The sequence below is a fragment of the Zootoca vivipara genome, chromosome 2 (assembly GCF_963506605.1).
Source record: "Zootoca vivipara chromosome 2, rZooViv1.1, whole genome shotgun sequence".
Lineage (NCBI taxonomy): Eukaryota > Metazoa > Chordata > Lepidosauria > Squamata > Lacertidae > Zootoca > Zootoca vivipara.
Genome location: NC_083277.1, coordinates 13,595,737 through 13,620,495, shown reverse-complemented (window position 1 = coordinate 13,620,495; position 24,759 = coordinate 13,595,737). Strand labels below are relative to the sequence as shown.

At 45.8% G+C, this 24,759-nt stretch overlaps 2 protein-coding genes across 3 annotated transcripts; one reads left to right on the top strand and one right to left on the bottom strand.

Moving 5' to 3' along the window:
• The first annotated feature begins 1,185 nt into the window (after window positions 1–1,185).
• On the top strand, window positions 1,186–18,607 carry LOC118080985 (zinc finger protein 436-like). The gene is made up of 10 exons (XM_035107067.2): window positions 1,186–1,288; window positions 2,518–2,591; window positions 5,302–5,428; window positions 7,287–7,400; window positions 8,556–8,614; window positions 10,089–10,215; window positions 11,889–11,999; window positions 12,243–12,503; window positions 14,080–14,493; window positions 16,087–18,607. Exons 2-10 carry the CDS (start codon window positions 2,568–2,570, stop codon window positions 16,431–16,433), a joined length of 1,584 nt encoding a protein of 527 aa, XP_034962958.2. The 5' UTR covers window positions 1,186–1,288; window positions 2,518–2,567; the 3' UTR covers window positions 16,434–18,607.
• A 704-nt stretch (window positions 18,608–19,311) lies between these two features.
• On the bottom strand, window positions 19,312–24,442 carry LOC118081006 (butyrophilin subfamily 1 member A1-like). 2 transcript variants are annotated; one of them, XM_035107098.2, is made up of 4 exons: window positions 24,083–24,442; window positions 22,886–22,975; window positions 22,016–22,099; window positions 19,312–21,590 (listed from the first exon to the last, which is right to left on the bottom strand). In XM_035107098.2, the coding sequence occupies exons 1-4, from the start codon at window positions 24,162–24,164 to the stop codon at window positions 21,067–21,069; spliced, it is 780 nt and encodes a 259-aa protein (XP_034962989.2). In that variant the 5' UTR covers window positions 24,165–24,442; the 3' UTR covers window positions 19,312–21,066. The 2 variants fall into 2 exon arrangements, with proteins under 2 accessions (XP_034962989.2, XP_034962990.2); XM_035107099.2 differs by lacking the exon at window positions 22,016–22,099.
• Between the last annotated feature and the right edge of the window lie 317 nt (window positions 24,443–24,759).

The window sequence follows — 24,759 nt, the reverse complement described above, 5'->3', positions numbered from 1 at the left end:
AGAGCTTTGCAAACTCTGTGTCGCGAAATGTTAGTTTGTCGGCTTGTAGTGTGCAGGTGTGTCGTTGCGAATGCTCTTATAAGGGGTTAGTTTAACCTCCGGTTTGCTAATAAAACTGAATTACTGTTTACTGTCCAAAAAGTGTGTCACCAACATGAAAAGTTTGGAAAGCTCCGATTTAGATCATTGGTTGCCCACTCTTTCAGGTAAAAAGAAAGAAATAAATGCTTTCAAGAGTGGCTTACATGCCCAGAAAGTAAAACAAGGACATTCCTTGCCTGCAGGTTTACAATCTTAAGGTCAAAACACAAAAGGAAAAGGGGGCAGGGAGGGAAGAGGAAGAAACCAAACTCATGGGCTGGTTATTTAAGTCAAATGGAAGTTCTTCTAACTACCGGATATTGCATTCTCTTCTACAGAACAAGCCTAAACTAATGGAAAGCTTAGGTAGCAGGAAGGATTTTGAGGGGTGTATGTATGTATGTGTGTGTGTGGGGGGGTGTGTGTCACAGCAGACAGAGAAGGATTAACCCTTCCCTTCCCAGCTGCGTAGCAGCAACCAGGCTTGAAAAAGGCCTAGAGCAGCTTAATAAAAGCACATCAAATCTTAACACCTGGACCCTTGCTGCATGTGTAGGTCTAGCAGTCTCAAAAGCAAAGACCCCGTGCTATAGGGTGCTATGTAAATAAAGCCTAAGTTGTACAGGGACTTTGAACAATGGAAAGATTTCAAAATTGTAATATTTTCTCTCTCTGTGTGTATATATATATATTTGTTTTACAATCTAGAATACCCGTTTAAGCATCATTAAAATATCTGCGACTTTCCTTCTCTTTCCATGGTTCATTTTGCATAACACAAATCCCTGCATATTTTGCAAAAAAACCTAAACCATTCAGCATTCCATTATTACATCCATCACAACTTATTTACACTGTTGAATTTATCTTAATGCTGCCAAGATTCAATATTTTAATTCTAGACAAGAATAAGAGCTGTTGGATAGAGAGAGAGAGAAGCGATATTTTAAAAGGGATTCAAGCCGTTACAGAGCACCTGGAGCAGTGGCAAACACAATACTGTACACACTGTATGAGAAATGCGTTGCTTTGTTGCCCAGCTCCCGTTGCGTTAAGGGTTAAAAGCCAAGCGAGTCCTTTCCTAGCTCGGCTGAATGGCCGGGAGATCGATGGCGGAAGTCGCTTCCTGCTCCGCCCGCCGTGGGAAATAATTCTTTGAATTTCCCAGGCCTTGGGGCGGTGCTTTGTTTATTGGGGGAGAAAGCCGGTGAGTTTAAAAATAAATAAACTGAAAAGCCCGTGGGTGAAAGATGCCATTCCGGGTGGAAGAAAAGGAGAAAGGGAGGGGGTGCAGGTTGGATTCGTGGGGCCGGAGGGAGGCGAGGCATTGTTCAGGCTAAGAGCATCCGAAGATCAGGATCAGGCCAGGGGATCCTCCGTCCAGCGGCAAACCGGATGCTCTCCAAGCAGGACCTCCCCACTCGCGATCCCCAACAACTCGGTTTTCAGAGGCGTTTCTAAGGGAATAAATAGCCATTGGCACAGCCTTTGCCCTCTTTCAAAGCCGTTCCTGCATTTTGGGGGGTTGGGGTTGGGCTAGATCAGGGATCCCCAAACTGCGGCCCTCCAGATGTTTTGGCCTACAACTCCCATGATCCCTAGCTAACAGGACCAGTGGTCGGGGAAGATGGGAATTGTAGTCCAAAACATCTGGAGGGCCGAAGTTTGGGGGTGCCTGGGCTAGATGACCGTTTCAACTCTACAATTCTAGGATTCTGCCTCTTGTACAGAGCAAATTCCACGCACGCACACCTTCTTTTGTCTTTCCCGAATCTCTCAATATTATGCTGTCTGTTAGTTTGCTTTTCATTACGTTTTTATTACTGATGTTCATAAAATGTCGCCCCCCTTTCTTAAATCAAAATTTTACTGTTTCTTAAACAAATACAATAATCCTTAAACACTTATTCAGCAGTAAAGCTAACGCTGTTTGTTTTATCCATTGTCTCTAGACATACACTTGCATGTTCAACCTCTCCACTGACTGGAATCAATATCTTCTTATACCAACCTCTCTGAATGTGCTCCTAATGTTGTACAATGCCCTGGGGGGTCTTTCGATAAAGGGCAGTATGTAAGCCGAATAAATAATAACAATAATGATCTTATGCACGCTTAATGTGGGAGTTCGCCCCGCTAAACTCAGTGGGATTTACTGCCAAGTAAGCTTGGGCAGATTGTGATTGTTCTGTTGTCCCACTCCGAGCATGGCTGGGAGACTTTTGGCTTGCTAGATGTTGCCAGGACTACAACTCCCATCTTACCTGATCATTGGCCGAATGATGGCAGCTGGAGTCGGTGGGATCTGGAGCTCAGCAACACCTGGGGTGGGGACCACAGGCTCCCCAGCCCTGAACCAGAAGATTTCAAGCACATCTTGAGAAAAGATGTGATCCCCGTTCCTGAAACCATCTCCTTTCCACTTTGTCCTCACAGGCTGTGGCACGTTTGAGCTCCGATGGCCCTTTCATCCTGAAGGAACAGAGATGGCAGTAACACACCTGGCTCAGGTATGCAGGAGGATGAATCATAGAATCATAGAGTTGGAAGAGACCACAAGGGCCATCCAGTCCAACCCCCTGCCAAGCAGGAAGCATTCTTGACATATGCCTGTCAAGCCTCTGCTTAAAGACCTCCAAAGAAGGAGACTCCACCACACACTGTGGAATGCCCTCCCACTAGAGGTCAAAGAGAACAGCAATTACCAGACCTTTAGAAGGCATCTCAAGGCAGCCCTGTTTAGGGAAGCTTTTAATGTGTGATGGATTTCTGTATTTTAATGTTTGATGGGTTTCTGTATTTTAGAATTTCTGTTTTGTTGGAAGCCGCCCAGAGTGGCTGGGGGAACCCGGCCAGATGGGCAGGGTATAAATAATAAATTATTATTATTATTATTATTATTACTCCTTGGTAGCAAATTCCACTGCCGAACAGCTCTTACTGTCAGGAAGTTCTTCCTAATGTTTAGGTGGAATCTTCTTTCTTGTAGTTTGAATCCATTGCTCCGTGTCCGCTTCTCTGGAGCAGCAGAAAACAACCTTTCACCCTCTTCTATATGACATCCTTTTATATATTTGAACATGGCTATCATATCACCAATTAACCTTCTCTTCTCCAGGCTAAACATACCCAGCTCCCTAAGCTGTTCCTCATAAGGCATTGTTTCCAGGGCTTTGAAGGCAGAGGGTTTGTGCCAGGGAGATGTGAGCTCAGAGAAATGCTCTTTTTTTCTTCTGCTCTTGCCAGCCTATTACTATTGTTAAACCACTGAGCCTCCTGGGCTTGCCGGTCGGAAGGTCAGCATTTCGAATCCCCGTGATGTTGCTCTGTCCTAGCTCCTGCTAACCTAGCAGTTTGAAAGCACACCAGTGCAAGTAGATAAATAGGTACCGCTGTGGCAGGAAGGTAAACGGCATTTCCGTGCGCTCTGGTTTCCGTCACGGTGTCCTGTTGCGGCAGAAGTGGTTTAGTCCTGCTGGCCACATGACCTGGAGAGCTGTCTGTGGACAAATGCCGGCTCCCTTGGCCTGAAAGCAAGACGAGTGCTGCAACCCCATAGTCGCCTTTGACTAGACTTAACCGTACAGGGGTCCTTTACCTTTTTTACCTGCTACCCAAAGGTCTCCAAGGAACTCAGAACACTTTGGAAAACATTAATATAAATTACATTATGCCCAGTGTTTGAAATTCCTCAGGCGCATTTTGCAACTGGCGTGGGTCCAATTGTGACAATATGGAAATCTTTGGGTGCCAGGTTGGCGACTGATGGCTGGCCCCTCCAGCCTTCTTAAGCAGGTAAGCGGAAGAGCTTATTTATTGCATGTATCTCCTCCTTTTTTTCCTCCAAGGAGTACACCATTCACCCCCTCCTCATTTAATCCCGGCAACGACCCTGTGAGATAGGTTAGCTTAGCAGGTTAACTGAGTGAGGATTTGAACCCTGATCTCCCAGTTCCTAGTACGGCACTCTAAACATGACACCGCATTGACTTCCTAGAGTACTTCTGCTATGGGGCAGCTCTATAAACTGGGTAGGAAAATACAGGGAAAGCAAAATGTCACTCAGAGAAGGATCTGAAATATTTTCCTTGAAGCTTGAATTGGTTTTATTCTGGATTGTTTAATTTGATGTTTTAATGTGTTGTAAACTGCTTTTAGATTTTTTTCCCTTTAAAATATAAAGCTGTACAGTTGTACCTTGGTTGCCGAACGCCCTGGAACTCGGACGTTTTGGCTCCCGAATGCCGCAAACCTGGAAGTGATTGTTCCGGTTTGTGAACATTATCTTGGAACTTGAACGTCTGACGGCTTCTGATTGGAGCTTCCTGCAGCCCAGGCATCCCCAAACTGCGGCCCTCCAGATGTTTTTGCCTACAACTCCCATGATCCCTAGCTAACAGGACCAGTGGTTGGGGGAGATGGGAATTACAGTCCAAAACATCTGGAGGGCCGAAGTTTGGGGATGCCTGCTGCAGCCAATCAGAAGCCGTGATTTGGTTTCCGAACGTTTTGGAACAATAAACCCCACCTTGGGGTAGGCAGGGGACGATGCCTAGACATTTCGTTGTGGCACCTGTAACCTAGGTTGAAGGTTATTTGATGATTAGCTTATATATTTTAACACTGGCTATACTATCAGTGTTCTCGAAGCTACGAACATGAGTTTGACCAAACTGTGGGAGGCAGTGGAAGACAGGAGTGCCTGGCGTGCCTGGCGTGCTATGGTCCATGGGGTCACGAAGAGTCGGACACGACTAAACGACTAAACAACAACAATACTATCAGTACAGCCACAATAGGAATAGCATACTAGTAACAAATCACTATCTCCTCAGTCTATCAAAAGGCCGGGGTGGAGGGAGGTAAGCATTTTCCTGGTACTGAAAACCCTTTCAGTAAAGTCACCAGGTGGATCTTGCTGGGGAGAGCATTGCACAGAGGGGAAGCCACCACTGAAAAGGCCCTCTGCCTTCTGCACCTTCCTTAGAGCGAGGATCTTGAGAAGATCTGTCCAAAGAAGATCTGGGTAGGTTCCTATTGGGAGAGGCATTCCTGAAGATATTGGAGTCCTTGTTGTTATTTATTAGAAAACCTATGAGCTTTGTGTGCCCTGTTCAACCTGGGAAATAATTATGGCACACGGTGCGACCATTTTTCTTTTTATTGGTGAAATCAGCCTGTTTTGCATTTCCTTCTTGTAGTTGTTTTTTCCCCTTTCAGGTGCTCGTGAGCTTTGAAGACGTTGCTGTGTATTTCACCAAGGGCCAGTGGGATCTTCTGGATTCGCATCAAAAATCTTTGTACAGCGATGTCATGGGGGAGAATTACGGCCACGTGGCTTTCCTGAGTAGGTACTATTTATCGTCGTTTTGTTGGGACAAATATGTTCTGAAGCAGCCATCTTATAGCCTTTAAAATGTGTGGGAGGGGAAGCAGGGCTATTTGTTTGTTTGTTTGTTTGTTTCTTCTTGTTTTTAACAGGTATTTTGTGTTCTTATGTTGCATTTTTATGTTGCGAACTGCCCTGAGCTCTGCGGATGAATGACGGCATGCACATTTAATAAATAATAATAAGGCTGTTCTGGAAAATCAGTTGAGGGCATTTGCCAGATATAAGAACACCTGAATAATAATAATAATAATAATAATAATGATAATAATAATAATAATAATAATAATAATAATAATAATAAATAAATAAATAAATTTTTATTTATACCCCGCCCTCCCCAGTGAGAGCCAGGCTCAGGGCGGCTGACATCAATAAAATTACAATAAAACGTAAAAGAAAGAAAAACAATTGATTAAAATGCAGATTAAAATACAATTTAGATTTAAAAATTGTTTTAAAAATGCAGCCTCATTTTAAAATGGCCCAAATCAAAACCCAAAGGCCAGGCGGAACAGCTCCATCTTGCAGGCCCTGCGGAAAGATGTCAAATCCCGCAGGGCCCTGGTCTCCTGTGAGAGAGCGTTCCACCAAGTCGGGGCCAATACTGAAAAGGCCCTGGCCCTAGTTGAGGCCAATCTAGCCACCTTATGGCTCGGGATCTCCAAAATATTGTTATTTGTGGACCTTAAGGTCCTCTGCTGGGCATACCAGGAGAGGCGGTCCCGTAGGTACGAGGGTCCCAAGAAGACCTGCTAGATCAGGCCAAAGGCCCATCTACGCCAGATTCACAACATACATTGCAGGGGGTTGGACTAGATGACCCTTGGGGTCCCTTCCAACTCTGTGATTCTATGATTCTATACATCTAAAGCCCTATGATAACATTTTAAACAGTCCTGGCTTCCCCCAAAGGATACTGGGAGCTGCTCTTTATCATGGTTTGTGCCTTCATTATACACCTTTACGCACCAGGCAAAACATGTTCCTTTTTAACCATGCCTTTGGTTGACCTGATTGACATACTATATATACCTAAAGGAGTGTCTCCACCCCCATCGTTCTGCCTGGACACTGAAGTCCAGCTCCGAGGGCCTTCTTGCGGTTCCCTCATTGCGAGAAGCCAAGTTGCAGGGAACCAGGCAGAGGGCCTTCTCGGTGGTGGCGCCTGCCCTGTGGAACGCCCTCTCATCAGATGTCAAAAATGAAAACAGCTACCATATTTTTAGAAGACATCTGAAGGCAGCCCTGTTTAGGGAGGCTTTTAATATTTAAGAAATTAGTGTATTTTAATGTTTCTGTTGTAAGCCGCCCAGAGTGGCTGGGGAAACCCAGCCAGATGGGCAGGGTATAAATAATAATAAATTATTATTATTATTATTATTATTATTATTATTATTATTATTTTAAAATGTGGCTTTTTTGGGGGGTATTATTGGGTTATTGTTATATACTGTAGTGCTCTTTTCTGTGAACCGCCCTGAGACCTCCGGGTATAGGGCGGTATATAAATTCAATAAATAAATAATAAAAATAATAAAACCGAGGGTGTCGAGAGTTTGGAGACCCCTGTCTCCTTCCCAAAGCTATACTTCCAAAAGTAGTGGAACAATCAACCGCCTTCCCCGCCTCTGATTGCTGTGCTGTTTTCATGGGGTTCTTTTATTGCGTGTTTCAATTATGGATGTTCGTATGTGCAACTGGCCTTTGTACTTTGTAAACCAAAAACAGCAGCCAGTTTTTGACATTAGGCGGCATATTGAGTAATAAATAGCAAGAGGAACGGTAATAATACTGTTCACATCCTTTACCCAAGTGGGGTCTCCAGTTCTCAAACCCGACCTGATCTCCCGTCTGGAACAAGAGGAAGAGCCGTGGATTCCGATCCCCTGTGAGGTGGATGGAGGGAAGACTCTGGACTCTGGACCAGGTGCGAAATTAGACAAAGCCAGCTTTCAAATAAGGTGTATGGGATTGTGGACGATGCAAGGCTGGCAGGTGGGGAGGCTGCTCCTCCTCTTCCTTCCTGGCTCGTCTTCCTTGAATTCACCCTGGTGCACCAGAGGTCGCTAAGTATGTGCTGTGCTGACACTCTAGAACCGTGTTTCTCAAAATTGGGTCCCCAGATGTTGTTGGACTACAACTCCCATCATCCCTGTTCGGGAGGGAAGGTCCTACTTGGGCAGGAAGTTGCCAGTATGGTGGGGTGGTGTCACAAAGTTTCCCTCGCGTAAGCCCCCTTGAGATTATACAGCCATACCTCGGTTTTAGTATGCTTCGGTTTGAGTACTTTCAGTTTAAGTACTCCGCGGATTAATCCGTATGGAACGGATTAATCCACTTTCCATTACTTTCACTGGGAAAGTTCACTTCAGGTTAAGTACGCTTCAGGTTGAGTATTCTGTGGACCCGTCTGGAACGGATTAATCCACTTTCCATTACATTCAATGGGAAAGTTCACTTCAGGTTAAGTACGCTTCAGGTTGAGTACTCTGTGGACCCGTCTGGAACGGATTAATCCACTTTCCATTACTTTCAATGGGAAAGTTCGCTTCAGGTTAAGTACGCTTCAGGTTAAGTACAGACTTCCGGAACCAATTGTGTACTTAAACCGAGGTACCACTGTATTTCATTGCCTTGAGAACAGCGGTTTAGATCACAAGGGTGATGATCATCAATGTAATCAAATTGGTGCTAACTCTGTGTGCCAGTTCCCACCCCGCCCCCCACATGCATTCCCCCCCCCCCCGCATGTCATATTTGCTGAAGGAGAAGAATTCCTGACAGTAAGAGCTGTTCGACAGTGGAATTTGCTGCCAAGAAGTGTGGTGGAGTCTCCTTCTTTGGAGGTCTTTAAGCAGAGGCTTGACAGCCATATGTCAAGAATGCTTTGATGGTGTTTCCTGCTTGGCAGGGGGTTGGACTGGATGGCCCTTGTGGTCTCTTCCAACTCTATGGTTCTATGATTCCTTTCTGCAGAATTTGCTCACTTTCTGAGGCTTGCTTTGAACAGAGCATCAAAAGTTCTGAAACCTTCAAGGATGGGTAGAAATTGAATTACTCTCTGCATTTTTTATGCCTTCAGGTGCTGGTGTATTCGCTCCTCCTGGTGGAAGGGATACGACTGAGGCAGACCCCGGGCAGGTAGGAAACTCTGATTGCAGAGCCCAGCGGCAGAAACCTGTCATTTGCCCAACATTGAGAAGCCAGCGTTGTGTGTAGTGGATCGAAAGCCTGACTGGGCCAAGGAGACCAGCATTTCAGTTGCTGTCTCTTGGCCATCCCTGCCTCACAGTGTTGCTGTGAGGACGGCATCAGAGAGTCCCACTGTGTGGCTGTGGGAGAGGGGAGGCATTACAAACTGCCTTGTTCCGAGGCAGATTATTGGCCCATCCAGCACAGTATTGTCTACAGATCCTGTGATGATTGGCAGAAGCTCTCCAAGGTTTCAGGAAGTGGCGCTGTGGTCTAAACCACTGAGCCTCTTGGGCTTGCCAATCAGAAGGTTGGTGGTTCAAATCCCTGCTCCCTTTGCTCTGTCCCCCAGCTCCTGTCAACCTAGCAGTTCAAAAGCATGCCAGTGCAAGTACAGGTGAGACTCAGAAAATTAGTCGAAACAAAATAAAGAAATTCCTCCCAGTAGCACCTTAAAGACCAACTAAGTTTTTTATTTTGGTATGAGCTTTCGTGTGGATGCACACTTCTTCAGATACACGAAATGCACACAAAAGCTCATACCAAAATAAAAAACTTAGTTGGTCTTTAAGGTGCTGCTGGAAGAAATTTCTTTATTTTGTTTCGACTACGTCAGACCAACACGGCTACCTACCTGTAACTCAGAAAATTAGAATATCGTTGAAAAGTGCATTTATTTCAGTAATGCAACTTATTATTTTTTTATTTTAATTTTAATTTTTACAAATGCTTTCTTTTGGAAATTCCATAGTATTAAACAAATAGTTACAATAATACAAAAATGAACATCGCTAATACATTTCATTAATTATATTCCATTTATAATTGACCTGCCTAACAACAAATAATTACAATTACAACAAATAAAGGCTTGACATATCTTGCTTTGCATGTCATGCATCTATCTCATATATTGGTTTCACCTTTTAAGTTGCTTTACTGAAATAAATGCACTTTTCAATGATATTCTAATTTTCCGCGTTTCACCTGTAGATAAATAGGTACCGCTGTGGCGGTAAGGTAAATGGTGTGTCCGTGCGCTCTGGCTCCCGTCACGGTGTTCTCTTGCACCAGAAGCGGTTTAGTCCCACTGGCCACTTGACCCGGAAAGCTGTCTGTGGACAAACGCCGGCTCCCTCGGCCCGAAAGCGAGATGAGCGCCGCAACCCCACAGTCGCCTTTGACTGGATTGAACTGTCCAGGGGTCCTTTACCCCTGGGGTGCCAGGGATTGAACCCAAGCAGACACGGGCTGGCTGAGGACAGACTGAGTTTAGTGCCTCCACTGAATTTCAGATCAGAGCAAAACCACATTTTGAAGCAGATATGCCACTATTGAGTGTGGTTTGGGTAGACGCCTCTTTGGGATGGTATCAAGTGAAGATCTTTAGTTTGCCGACCTGTTCTTGTTGTCACTGTTGCAGAGACCAGTGACCTTTGAGGATGTGGCTATGTACTTTTCAGAGCAGGAGTGGGCCTTGCTGGATCCGGCTCAAAGGAGCTTGTACAGGGATGTCATGCTTGAGAACTATGAAAATACATCTTTGCTGGGTAAGTACCATTCCCTGCCATTTGTGGGAGAGTCCTTTGCCCAGGGATGCCCTGGAATAGCCAGATCTCTCCACCACACTACCCCGTTCTCTGAAATGCAGGAATACCACCATAGTGTCGCTAATAAATTAGTTTGGGTGGAATCCATTGTTGCGCTGGGACAGTCGTTCAGTCGCCACAAATGTTTCTGCTCGCAGATGGATTGATTCCGTGCATACCCAGCCACCTGATTTTTTGGGGGGGTGCTCCTGATTTTCCAGAGCAGATCCGGGGGGAGAGCATAGGAAGCCCCATTGTTCTACCTGTTGTCCTGGTGCTGGATTTACCAACGCACCAGGTGAGTTGAGTCTGGGCACTTATCAAGGGTCAGAGACAAAGGTATAATGCAGCAAAATAAAATCTAAAAATTCAACACCAGATATCAGTCCAAAACAAAAACAAATTTAGGATAATGCAGCATAAAAGAAGCAAAAAGAAAAAAAGAAATATTTTTATTTATTTATTTATTTATTTATTTATTTATTTATACCCCGCCCATCTGGCTGGGTTTCCCCAGCCACTCTGGGCGGCTTCCAACAGAAGAATAAAATAATCTATTAAACATTAAAAGCCTCCCTAAACAGGGCTGCCTTCAGATGTCTTCTAAAAATCTGGTAGCTGTTTTTCTCTTTGACATCTGATGGGAGGGTGGGCGCCACTACCGAGAAGGCCCTCTGCCTGCTTCCCTGCAACTTGGCTTCTCACAACGAGGGAACCGCCAGAAGGCCCTCGGTGCTGGACCTCAGTGTCCGGGCAGAATGATGGGGGTTGAGACGCTCCTTCAGGTATACTGGACCGAGGCCATTTAGGGCTGTAAAGGTCAGCACCAACACTTTGAATTGTGCTCGGAAACGTACTGGGAGCCAATGTAGATCTTTCAAGACCGGTGTTATGTGGTCTCGGCGGCCACTCCCAGTCACCAGTCTAGCTGCCGCATTCTGGATTAGTTGTAGCTTCCGGGTCACCTTCAAAGGTAGCCCCACGTAGAGCGCATTGCAGTAGTCCAAGTGGGAGATAACTAAGAAGAGTATTAAATAGAACTGCAAAAAGTTCTGGAAGCCTTACAAGGAGTGCTTGAAGGAGCTGCGTATGTTTAACCTGGAAAAGAGGAGACTGAAAGGAGATAGGATAGCCATCTTCAGATCTCCATGGACGATGGAGCAAGCTTGTTTTCTCCTGCTCTGGAGGGTAGGACTTGAACCAATGGCTTCAAGTTACAAGAAAGGAGATTCCTACAAAACGTTGGGGGGGGGGGACTTTCTGACAGTAAGAGCTGTTCAGCAGTGGAACCGACTCCCACAAGAGGCAGTGGAATCTCCTTCCTTGGAGGCTTTTAAGCAGAGGGTGGATGGGGATCTGTCCTGGATGCTTTAGCTGAAGTTCCTGCATTGCAGGGGGTTGGACTAGATGACCCTTGAGTCCCTTCCAGCTGTAAGATTCTGTGATTCTAAACTTTTTAAAGCCTATGGAAATGCTGTCAATTTTGCCATGTTGTGTGTGTATGTGATTTATGCATATCCTTCCCCCATCCCTTTCAGGCTGCGATAGACCTGGTAGTTGTAGCTCAGTATGGGAGGAGAATAAATGATTGTCCGATTCCTCCTTGATCCTCTTTGCCTTTTCTCTCCAAATAGGGTCTCCTGTCCTCAAACCCTCCCTGATCTCCAGCTTAGAAGAAGAGGAGGAACCTTGGGTGCCAGATCCGCAGGCCCTGGAGGAAAGGAAGGCCTTGGACGACAGCTCTGGTGAGAGAGGAAGGATGTTAGATTTGTTTTGAATTGAAGAGCATTTAAGCATAATCTCCCCTCCCATTCCTGGAAAGGCCCTGCCTCGTGTCCCCCCCCCCAACATTTTAATTTCCTCTCGGCTCCTTCTAAATGGTTTATTTAGGTTTGTGTTCTGTTAGCACTCCCTCATGTTCTCAGCTCCTAAAATGCCTCTAGTTTATTCCTTTGTTTACATGAGTGCTCTCTCTTTCTCCCTCCCAGCAGGTGACAAGAAAAAAAGGCACTTTTGCCCCGATTGTGGGAACAGTTTTACGGTGCTAGCGAGCCTCGTGAGGCACCAGAGATCCCACACGGGGGAGAGGCCTTACAAATGCCTCGAGTGTGGGAAAGGGTTTCGTGACAAAGGAGGCCTCGTCAAACACAGGAGAATCCATACTGGCAAAAAGCCCCACGAGTGCCACGAATGCAGGAAAAAGTTCACGGAGAGAGACGCGCTTATTCAGCATCAGAAAACCCACCTTGGTGAGGGAATTGTGGTCACCGCGCTTTGGGGCTGTCGCTTATTTATTTGCGCACTGCTCTGCAACAACTAAAGCACCGGTTTTTTATAATAATAAAAAAACAAGATAGAAATGAACAGCAGCAGGCAATAAAAATCTACCATAAAAGCAAAACGGCCTGAACAAATCAGTCTTGTTCCCCTGTTCTGAAAAGAAGTTAAAGGCAGTACTTGTTTTAGAATCCCCACCCCCTATTTTCCTCTTCTTCATTTTTGATTGGCTGCTCTTTACCAATTCCTGCTAGACTTTTGCTTAACTATAGCACATTCCCAAATATCAAGAAGAGTTGCTCTTCGCTTTGTCAGCCCACATTATAATAAATCAATAATCTTTACAGGTAGGTAGCCGTGTTGGTCTGACGTAGTCGGGGAAAAATAAAAAAATTCCTTCCAGTAGCACCTTGGAATAGTTATAAATCAATAATCCGTATGTCACAACCCGTCTCTCCCACTGTTTATCATACATTAATGCCTGACTGGTTTTAGTAATTTATTTATTCATTTATTTATTTATTTACACCCCGCCCAACTGGCTGGGTTTTCCCAGCCACTCTGGGCAGCTCCCAACAGAATATTAAAAACACGACAAAACATCAAACATTAAAAACTTTCCTAAACAGGGCTGTCTTCAGATGTCTTTTAAAAGTAAGATAGTTGTTTATTTCCTTGACATTCCACAGGGAGGGTGCCACTACCGAGAAGGCCCTCTGCCTGGTTCCCTGTACCTTCACTTCTCACAGGGAGGGAACTGCCAGAAGGCCCTTGGAGCTGGACCTCAGTGTCTGGGCTGAACGATGGGGGTGGAGACGCTCCTTCACGTATACTGGACCGAGGCCGTTTAGGGCTTTAAAGTTCAGCACCAAGACTTTGAATTGTCCTCGGAAACATACTGGGCGCCAATGTAGGTCTTTCAAGACCGGTGTTATGTGTTCTCGGCGGCCACTCCCAGTCACCAGTCTCGCTGCCACGTTCTGGATTATTTGTAGTTTCTGGGTCACCTTCAAAGGTAGCCCCACGTAGAGCGTATAGCAGTAGTCCAAGCAGGAGATAACCAGAGCATGCACCACTCTAGACACAAACTCCTCTGTAGACCCAGCATTCCACTTCTGCCGCAAACACACAGACATACCTGACATCTTTCAATTCACTTTGTTATGAGGCTCAGTGATCTCAAATCCCCAGGCCTCAAAATAATCTCTGGACTGTCTGTTTTAACTTTGTCTCTGCCAAGTATCAAGTGGGGAGGGAGAGAAGGGCATTACAGTCAAACCTCGGTTTATGCCTACCTCTGTTAGCAACCGCTTCGGCGAGCTACCGCCACGGACCCAGAAGTGTTTACATCCGGGTTCCGAGGTGTCGGATGCGCAGACACAATCTGCGCAGCTCGCGCATGCGCAGAAGCGCACGTTCGGGGAGCGACTGCTTCGGTGAGCAACCGCCTCTGCGGAACGGATTGCGGTCGCAAACCGAGGTACCACTGTAGTCCTTGCACCATCATTTCCAGAGGGTTCACTCCTTGCCTGTTTGTTCCCTTCGCAGGTGACCTGAGGAAGCGTTACCTGTGCCTGGAGTGCGAGATGAGCTTTCTCAGCAAAGGAGGCCTCGAGAGGCACCAGAGGGTCCACGCGGGAGAGAGGCCCTTCCAGTGCCCTGAGTGCGAGAAGAGCTTCTACGACAACGGGAGCCTGGTGAGGCACCGGAGGACCCACCAGCAGGACAGGCCCTTCCCCTGCCTCGAGTGCGGGAAGCGCTTCAACATCCGGTCCAACCTCGCCAGGCACGAAATCCTCCACAAGGAAGCCAAGCCCTTCCAGTGCGCCGACTGCGGGAAGCAGTTTAGCAGGAAGGGGCGCTACCTGAAGCACGCGAGGGAGAAGCCCTACGAGTGCCCCGTGTGTGGCAAGGCCTTCTGCGAGAGGGGAGGCATGGTCCGACACCGGAATCAGCACCCAGGTGAGCGGGGCAGCGCCAGGGGGGGGTTTCTCCGGGTCGCAAGGACAGCATCTTGTTCTCATAGCAGCCAGCCAGAGCTTAGAGTTGGGAGTGGCCACAAGGGCAGCATTCAAAACTCCCATGGTTCCAGGCACATTTTGCGACAGGGAATTTCATTAGCGCAAGCAGTTTCTGCGCTCTGGGCGCAGGGCTGTGCCTAAGCTTTCAGATTAAAACTGCAGCGTTGGAAGGAAAGGAGGGCCTTTTTTTCTGCCTCCCCATTTCCAGCTACTCTCTGAAGACTGGAGAAGAGAGCCTCTTAAGAATATTAGGGGGGGTGGGCAGCGGAAGGACTAGACCACGTGAAAAACAAAAATAATATTTTAGCTGCGGTTCGTTCATTTTTCAGCTTTGCATTCTTGTTATTAAAAAAGTGCGCATAGACAATCCATTGTCCAATCACCAAAATAATAGGTTTTAATTTTTTTAAAAAAAAACGTTAAAAAAAATCCTTGAATTCACACAAATTTCACATTTAAAAATCCAATACATAATAAATGTTTGTTTTATTTTAGTGGCTTCCTGTCCCATTTTCAATGGGTTTTTAAAAATTCTGTCTCATTGCTTCACCCTGTTTTTAAATATGGTTTGCCATACAGGTGAAACTTGGAAAATTAGAATATTGTTGAAAAGTTCATTAATTTCAGTAATGCAACTTTTTTATTTTTTATTTTTCTTTTAATTTTTACAAATGTTTTCTTTTGGAAATTCCACAGTAATAAAACAAATAGTTACAGTAATACAAAAAGAAACATCACTATTACATTTCATTAATTACATTCCATTTATAATTGACCCACCTAACGACAAATAATTACAATTACTACAAATAAAAGCTTGGCCTATCTTGCTTTGCATGTCATGCATCTATCTCATATATTGCTTTCACCTTTTAAGTTGCGTTACTGAAATAAATGCACTTTTCACCAATATTCTAATTTTCCGAGTTTCACCTGTATTTCAAAAAGTAAAAACCAGGACACGCTGAAGGTTGTTTATTTAGGAAGACCCCAAAATTGTTGATCTTTTCCCCCCAAACATCACTTTCGTCTTGGAAATCCTGGACGTATGGCACCCCTATTTTATATCCTAACCATAATACAATAATCTCTCATTCTTATTTATTATAATAAATCCTGCTCGCAAAGTCATCATATTATCATTGTCTGAAAAAGGCTTCCATTCTTCCAATAGGTTTTAATTCCTCACACCCAAAAGCCTATTTCTAAGGCTTCTCGCTGAGGTTCACATCCTAAAATGGCCCACCCTTCTCTCTTAGGATTCTTGCCCGCTCTGGACTTCAGATATGTGCCTGTTCCCTAAAGGAGAGGAGGCTGAACTACACAGGCACGAGAGAAACTGAATGGACATGATATATATTAAAAATGGGATATTATAACAGAGAGATCCTGTCGGCAGCCATGTAAACTGCAGCATGATTTGCCTTGCAAAAACAGAGAGACACAAGTGTCAGTGTGTGTGTATACTTATTATATATGATTGAAGATATATACATATATAGATATCTACACATTCTGCTCTTTGTTCCAACAGATGAGCTGAGGGAAAAGTTCGTCTGCCCGGAATGCGGGAAGGTTTTTAGCAAGAAATCCAACCTGAGGAGCCACCAGAAACGCCACACGACCGAGAGGCCCTTTGAGTGCTACATCTGCGGGAAGAGGTTCAAGAAGAAAGGGGAATTGGGGACGCACCAAAACAGCCACACTGGGGAGAGGCCCCACAAGTGCTTTGAGTGCGGGAAGATGTTTGGTAGCAACGCAGCCCTCTATCAACACCACCGGATTCACACGGGAGAGAAACCTTACTCCTGCGCAGAGTGCGGGAAGCAGTTCACTCACAAAGGAAACTTCGATCGGCATCGGAGGACCCATGTTGGATGAGGCAAGATGGCGGCAGGGAAATGATGTCTTTGGGCAGAAGCTGTGTGGCAGAAAAGGAGAGACCCCTCCACCCTGCCTTTGTGTGTGTGTGTGTGTGTAATGAATGACTTGTATATGCCTGTTGTCTTTGTCCATGGAGTTTTCTTGGCAGGGATACTGGAGTGGCTTGCCAGTTCCTGCTCCACTATGACCTGTCCATCTTGGGTGGCCCTGCACGGCATAGCTCATAGCTTCTCTGAGTTATTCAAACCCCTTCGCCACGACAAGGCAGTGATCCATGAAGGACCATAAGTGAGAGCTGGACCATAAAGAAGGCTGATCGCCGAAGAATGGATGCTTTTGAATTCTGGTGCTGGAGGAGACCCTTGAGAGTCCCATGGACTGCAAGAAGATCAGACCTATCCATTCTGAAGGAAATCAGCCCTGAGTGCTCACTGGAAGGACAAATTGTGAAGCTGAGGCTCCAATACTTTGGCCACCTCATGAGAAGAGAAGAATCCTTGGAAAAGACCCTGATGTTGGGAAAGATTGAGGGAACTAGGAGAAGGGGACGACAGAGGACAAGATGGTTGGACAGTGTTCTCAAAGCTACGAACATGAGTTTGACCAAACTGCGGGAGGCAGTGCAAGACAGGAGTGCCTGGCGTGCTATGGTCCATGGGGTCACGAGGAGTCGGACACAACTAAACAACAACATTGAATGACTGTCTATTTAGAGGAAGGCTCACCAGCTGTTTTGCTCCACAAGGCACCCATTTTGAATTTTGAGGGTAGCCAGGCAGCCAGCTCCCCTCACAAAAAAAGCCTTACGGGGCCCCGTTTTGGGAAGTGAGAGCTGCTTGAACAGCGCTTCGCCGAGGGCACACTTAACCCCGTGTAGTGGTTTAAGAGACTTGAGGTCACATCCACACCGTTCCTTCAAAGCATGTGGGGGAGGATTCAGCTAACTAGTCCCACTAGGAGAAGCCTGTGCATTGAGGCTGCCCCACATGTCCTGAAATTGGCTCGGGGGGTGTTAGGGAAGGGAGGAGAGGGGCGTTCGTTTTGTCTAGCAGCTGGCTGAGAAGATTGCACTGGCAGGACAATCTCCTCGGCGCTACATTGAATCCCTCACTCGGCTTCCCCCAAAGAATCTTGGAAACTGTAGTTTCTTAAAGATGCTGCGTGTCTTAGCTATGTCAGAGCTGAACTGCAGTTCCCTCCGCATGCGCAGTGCGAGGATCCTAATAATGACCTAAGTTGCAGGGTGTTTGTCAGGGTTACAGAGCTCATGTGAAACACTATCAGCGTGCAGCTCTGAAAAGAAATGTTACCCGTTTTTATTATTATTATTATTTTGTTATTTATTAAAGTTGTATACTGCCCTGCACCCGCAAGTCTCAGGGTGGTTCACAGGAGAAAATCACAATATAAAAACACAAAATACACAATGGAAACAAAAGCAACCCAGTAACCCTCCCCACCCCAACCCAATTTTGAAAGGGCATTGGATGTGAAATCAGCCCAAGGCCTGGTTGAAGAGGAACATTTTTGCCTGGCGCCTAAAGGTGTATAATGAAGGCGCCAGGCGAAGTTCCCTGGGGAGGGCATTCCTCAAACGGGGAGCCACTGCAGAAAAGGCCCCTTCTCTCCTCCCTCCCCAATTCCTGTTTGCCTAATGTTGAGCAAGCAGGGGTAACCTGTGGCACAACAGCTCCCATGTTTGCCGGCCCTTGACCCTTGTGGCTGAGGCAGGTGGCCGTTAGACTCGAGCAACCTCTGCGAGGCCACAGGTGAGCCACCCCTCCTTGCTGTGTTCGTTGCTGTGTTCTGTGTTGCGTGCCATGTGTGAAATGGCTATAGCAGCCCCTTGAGCAATTTCCCCCTTTTGCAGTCGACTGCCAAGCTCAAAATAGGAAGAGGAAAATCTTGACAGGGCAGTAAGGTGAGTCCAAAACGCGGCCCTTTTCTTCTTCCTTTTTTTTTTTACATTCTTGTTTAATTTTTTATTTTATTCTGACAAAGTAACAATCATAGATAAGAACAGGGGTAGGCAACCTAAGGCCCGTGGCTGGATGCGGCCCAGTCGCTGCCTCAATCCGGCCCACGGACTGTCCGTAAATCAGCATGTTTTTACATGAGTAGAATGTGTGCGTTTATTTAAAATGCATCTCTGGGTTATTTGTGGGGCATAGAATTCGTTCATATATATTTTCAAAATATAGTCTGGCCCACCACAAAATATAGTCTGGCCCACATGTCTGAGGGACGGTGGACCAGCCCATGGCTGAAAACGGTTGCTGACCCCTGGATAAGAATAAAAATGTGCCCCCCCCCACCGAGACCATTCCATTGTAACTTTCCAACCTCCCAAAATTTCAACACCTCTTGTGATGGTTTGACCCCTTTCCATTTTAACAGTAGAAATTCTACAAATACCTTCCATATCTCCTCAAAATCATTTCTCCTGCATATTCCCCACCTTACCTTAATGGCACATGTTAATTTATCATTAATAGTTATATCCCAAACCTCTTCCATTCTATATTCTGCTTGCCCCTTCCACTTCCTGGCTATAATAATTTGTGCAGCTGTCAATAAATTTGTGAGCAAATCCTTCATAGCCTGCGAACCTTCCACCCCATTGCAGATTGATAATGATGCTACCTCTGGACTTTTGGTCAACTTTAACCCAGTGATTTCTGTTATCTCCTTAAACACCCTTTGCCCCCCAAAATTGAACATATTTACCACATGTGAACTTAATTCCCTGTTTCCTGACACCCCCTCCAACATTACACCGAATATTCCTTGTTTATTTGATTTAATCTGACGTGTTAAATACCATCTCCAAACTAATTTATAATAATTTTCTTCTTAACCCGAGGTACCACTGTATTATTATTTATTAATCTCTGCAAGGAAATGCAAATACAAACCAAAACTGAAGGCTAGAAGCTTTATTACATGACAAAATATTTACACAACGAGGTGTCCTCTGCTTTGTGGAAGTTGACTCTGGGAAGGTACTCCCCAATTCGCATTCACATATCCCAAAGACCTGGCTTAGAGATCCCACAAAAGCAAAAATTGGAAGAAAGTGAGGCCTGCAAGCGTGGGTAGGTAGCTTCTAGGGATTTTTGCTGTTTTAATACTTCTCTGGATTGTGATCTCTCCTTTAAGTTGCAGTCCTTTTCCCCAATTTGTTTCTTTCTGTTGCACTTCTCGAAACTGTCTTCTCAGTTCCAGTTGGTTTTCTTCACAGTTAGCTTCTCTGCCCAGATTGCCTTCTCCGAATTGGAATTGAGAGGGAACTGTTTTTATTTTATAGTCACAAGTCCTGGCAAATAAAATTTATTCCCCATAGAATCCTGAAAGTAAATTGGCTTGTTAAAAAAATGGTAGTCTTCTCTGCCAGGGCCCAGGTTCGAAATGTCTCAATATTGTTCTTCTCACCACATGCATGGGAACTTTTCTTAAAGTAGCAAAGAGTTTAGATTGCTCATCTCCTAAGCCAAACCTGCTTCTTATCCCCCTGCAAGCAAAATCCGTCCAGAATTTACAGGAATGTAAATGTTCTGGCCATTTTGGTTTGGTTTCAAGCCTGGAATTACTCTGCAAAGGTGAAGGTCTAACTCAGGTACCCCCAACCGTTGGCCCTCCAGATGTTTGGGCCTACAACTCCCATGATCCCTAGCTAACAGGACCCAGTGGTCATGGATGATGGGAATTGTAGTCCAAAACATCTGGAGGGCTGAAGGTTGGGAATGCCTGGTCTAACTAGGTTAAAAACACAACGTTTCTCAGCTTTTAAAAGGATAGACTAAAGAGGTTTGATACATGGTTTTAACAGCATTTGTGACTGTATCATAAAGGGTAAATGGCTCCAATAAACATTAATTTACCAGGTTACCAAGCTGGCCCTAGTGTTTCTGTTTATTAGGGTTGGCAAGTTACTACCGTGTTTCTCCGAAAATAAGACACCATCTTATATTTATTTTTCCTCAAAAAAACACACTATGGCTTATTTTCAGGGGATGTCTTAATTTTTTTCCTCCTCCTCCTAGTGCCATGGTTGGCATTGCTGCTGCGCCTATCACTCTGTCTTATTTTCGGGGTATGGCTTATATTCCTCGAATGCTTAAAAACCCTGCTACGTCTTATTTTATGGCTACGTTTTATTTTTGGAGAAACAGGGTAAAAGCATGCTTGAAAAACCCAAGATGTATTTTAATTGTCAGATTAGCACAGAAAACAATGGTGTCCTGTTCAAACGTCTCGCTCTCTCAAATTACACAAAGCACCTATTGGCTTCTGTGGCTTTTGTCAAAAAGCAAAAGCTTGCTTGTAATTGTAGAAAGTTAATTATCTTAGAACCCCTCCCACAGTCTAGCCCTCTCATGTTTGGAGATGTTTACTTAATTTTTATTTATTTTTTAACATTTGTAACCCACCCTTCCTTGCTAAGGAGCCCTGGGTTGCAAATACCCAAGATGTTAAAGCCATACATTGAAAAATAATATAGATCTTGTTTAAAAACAAGTAAAAGCTGAGTGAAAACACAGGAAAGGTGCCATCGAGAGAGATCAGGCGGGTGTTCCGGCATCACAGAGTCTAGGATGCTCCAGAACCCTTTTGTGTGGAGTCCAGTGTCTCAGGGACGCACAATAAGCTCAGTTCCATCCCACACACGGAACCAAGGGAGAACCTTTCCCCCACTAAACTTGACTGAACTGAACGTGTAGATTGTGGTCTGGGTTTCCGGATCGAAAAAATCCACCTGCCCTGCAGTGTAGTCCAAAAACACACGAATCTTCTGTGGCCTCCTGCCAAGGGAGAGCCGTGTGTGTTGTGGGGAGGTGAAAGCTATGTAGTTACCGAGTCCCTCGTATTCTCCTATCCCCCAGATGCCTGCAGCGGGGCTGAAGCCTGTCGGCCCTTCTCTCTTCACAGACTCCTTGGCCACCCCTACTGCCCATTCCCCCTTGCCCTTCACGCCAACCTCCCAGCAGTGTTTCCCTGAAGCGAATCCCTGCCTGCCCAGCACAAAAGCGCGCTGGTTAAATCTCTTGGCGCTCTTGGGAAAGGTCTGCTCCACCTCTCCCCACCGCACACTTTTCTCGTCCTTGGACACCACCAGCCGCCGGTGGGCCGTGTCTGGATCCAGAGTCACACGGGCTGCAAGGAAAGGAAAGGAAAAGATCAAATCGTAGGATGGTAGATTCCTGCCCTGGGAGATGATTTGGTGGCTCTGTACTAGCTGGTAGATCCCACTTTCTGAACCTTGGGGAAATATATTTGATTGTCAATCAAGGGAGATTTATATTCATCCTGTGTTTGCTCTTCCTATCAAGGTGCAATGGTGAAAGGCGAAGCTTCACCTTCAGGGGTGAGGAACATTATTTTCAGCCTCGGGGGGTCCCGTTCTCACGTGAGGAACCTTCCAGAAGCTTCTTACCTCAGGTGGGCAGTTGAAGAGGCAGAAGCTGGCAGAGTTTGACCCAAACAGAATGACCACCCTGCTAACAATACAGTGAAATATTAAGAATTGGAAGTTCAGGACAGGCTTTGTATTCCAAGAGAGGCAAAGGAGATGAAATTACCTGCTGGACTTCCTGGGAGCGAGTCACACGAATTGGGCAAAGTCCGGAGGCAGGAACCGCCTTCCATGTTTTTTATCTGGAAAACTTTCAGCATAGCTCAGGTTAGGGCGGGGATGGAGAATCTGTGGCCCACCAGATGTCCTTAGGGAAGCCCTGTTCTGCAATAGCAGGCAGGTGTGGTCTAATCTGGACAATCCATGGTTGCCCTAGACCACCCACAGAAGAAAACATGGTACCATACTGCTTTAAAAATATAGTGCATATGGGGCCTTTCTTTTTTTAAAAAAAAAAGTGGCCAAGAAGCTTTGGCAACAAGAAAGAAGAGGCTGTTTCCCAGAATTCTTAAGGGCAAAGTGATCCCCACACACACACACACTGATGGGCTTACTCACATAATCTCTTAAAACGATATTTTCTGAGGTATTTTTAAATAGCTAGGACTATATTTCCAAGTGGCAGGCCACTGTTAAAAAATAGGATGGGAAGCGGAACCTTTTCCAGCCTGAGGGTCGCATTAGCTTTGGGGCGACCTTCCCAGATGTGGCAGAGCCAGAGGCAAAAGTAGGCAGTTAATTGATGTAAATTGTTGCCTTTGCATGGTAGGCTAGCTTCTACACATACTCTCCATCCAGGCAAGTAGAGGTATTATTTGAGTTGGAGGATATATTCCAGCCAAACGAAAACACTCGCACAAGGTGCCAAGTAGGGCCAGTGAGGAATCTGGCCCGCGGAGAGTCCCATGGGCCAGGAAGAGAAACCTGAAGAGAAACATTTGGCCCCAGGCCTGAGGTTTCCCAAGCCTGGCACAGGAGCAGGGCCAAGAAAAGACATGGCAGCCCCACCATGAGTTAGATTGCGCTAGAAGCTTACCTATAAGAACAACGATCAGGGCCACGTTCAGTGCGATGCTGACTACCAGTAAGACCATCAGCATGATGTTGCAGCATTTTGAAGGAGATTCTGTGGAGTTGATAAATTCCATCAGGAAAACACATGCATGTCAGGAGCGAGCCAATAATAATAATATTAATATTAATAACAATAATAAATTTATTATTTATACCCCGCCCATCTGGCTGGGTTTCCCTAGCTGCTTCCAACCGAATATTAAAATACAACACTCAATAATAATAATAATAATAATTTATCATTCATCCATCTGGCCGAGTTCCCCCAACCACTCTGGGCGGCTTCCAACAAAATATTAAAATACAGAAATCCATCAAACATTAAAAGCTTCCCTAAACCGGGCTGCCTTGAGATGCCTTCTAAAGGTCTGGTAATTGTTATTCTCTTTGACCTCCCCATTCAGGACCACACCTGCCCGTCTCCTGTCAGCATTCTGGATTAGTTGTAGTTTCCGGGTCGCCTTCAAAGGCAGCCCCACATAGAGCGCATTGCAGTAGTCCAAGCGGGAGTTAACCAGAGCATGTACCACTCTGGCGAGACAGTCTGCGGGCAGGTAGGCTCTCAGCCTGCGTACCAGATGGATCTGATAAACAGCTGCCCTGGACACAGAATTGACCTGCACCTCCATGGACAGCTGTGAGTCCAAAATGACTCCCAGGCTGCGCACCTGGTCCTTCAGGGGCACAGTTGAGTTACCTATTATTATTTATTCTTATCCGCCATTCCTTTGAAGTGGTCAGGGCGGCATACATGGTTTTTAGATTCACAACACCCCTAGGTAATCCTGGCTTGATGGCCTCAAACTTCACTTCCTTAATTGACTTCAGAGTGTGGTGAACCTGCCCTGCTGTTTTTTTTGGGGGGGGGTGTCCCTGCTTCTCATTCTGCTGAGTGTGGCTCTGGACTTCCGCCCCCAATTGTGTCACTGGGTAGATTAGGCTGAGACAGATTAAATGCCCCAAAGTGATTTTTGTTGCTGAGCAGGGATTTGAACCCCTGCGTCCTGAGCCTTAGTCTGACACTCTGACCACTACACCTCACTCCCCCTCCTCATAATCAGTAACAGCCAGCAACTTCACTAAGAAATGAAACACCCTTGACTGGAATTATTGCATGCCAGCCGGCTGAAACCTGCAGTGTCCACGATTCACTCCATACCTTGTGCCTTTGGGGGAACAGGTAGCGTGTAGATTTTTCTGCTTCTTTCATCTACTGCCATGTATCCTTCTTCATCTTCCATCTTCTAATATCTCTCTTAAAGCCCCAAGGGGAGGAGGATCAGCAAGCAAAGTGATTCCTGAAAGCTAGGCTGTCTGTCTTTGGAAGGAGAATTTAGCAGTTTTTAGACCACTCGAGCTGCAAAAATAGCACGTAAAAATAGTCCTCTCCTCCTCAGTCTCATGAATATGAGACTTCCCCAATTGCCGTCGAAGTCACTGGGAGTTCACCACACGAAACATGTGAAGCAATGCACCTTTCCCCTCTGCCGGCTTGTGACACACTCGCTTGTGCAATGGTTGCGTGCGGCGGCAGCACACCATAAACTGAAGCTGAATCCTGCGAAGAAGGAAATCCTGTGGGTTAGCGGTTTGCAGGTTTGGGAAGCTGACAGCTCACCTGTTATTGATGGGGTTGCACTTTCCACGAAGGAACAGATAGAATCATAGAATCACAGAGTTGGAAGAGACCACAAGGGCCATCCAGTCCAACCCCCTGCTAAGCAGGAAACACCATCAAAGCATTATTGACATATGCCTGTCAAGCCTCTGCTTAAAGACCTCCAAAGAAGGAGACTCCACCACACTCCTTGGTAGCAAATTCCACTGCCGAACAGC

Excerpts from the sequence above, each read along its gene's own strand:
- LOC118081006 (XM_035107098.2), bottom strand. The coding sequence starts at position 24,164 with ATGGAAGATGAAGAAGGATACATGGCAGTAGATGAAAGAAGCAGAAAA. Across the intron at positions 22,976-24,082 it reads TGTTCCCCCAAAGGCACAAG|AATCTCCTTCAAAATGCTGC; the intron begins GTATGGAGTGAA and ends TCAACTCCACAG. Across the intron at positions 22,100-22,885 it reads CCTGATCGTTGTTCTTATAG|TTTTCCAGATAAAAAACATG; the intron begins GTAAGCTTCTAG and ends CTATGCTGAAAG.
- LOC118080985 (XM_035107067.2), top strand. The coding sequence starts at position 2,568 with ATGGCAGTAACACACCTGGCTCAG. Across the intron at positions 8,615-10,088 it reads CTGAGGCAGACCCCGGGCAG|AGACCAGTGACCTTTGAGGA; the intron begins GTAGGAAACTCT and ends TCACTGTTGCAG. Across the intron at positions 12,504-14,079 it reads GCATCAGAAAACCCACCTTG|GTGACCTGAGGAAGCGTTAC; the intron begins GTGAGGGAATTG and ends TTCCCTTCGCAG.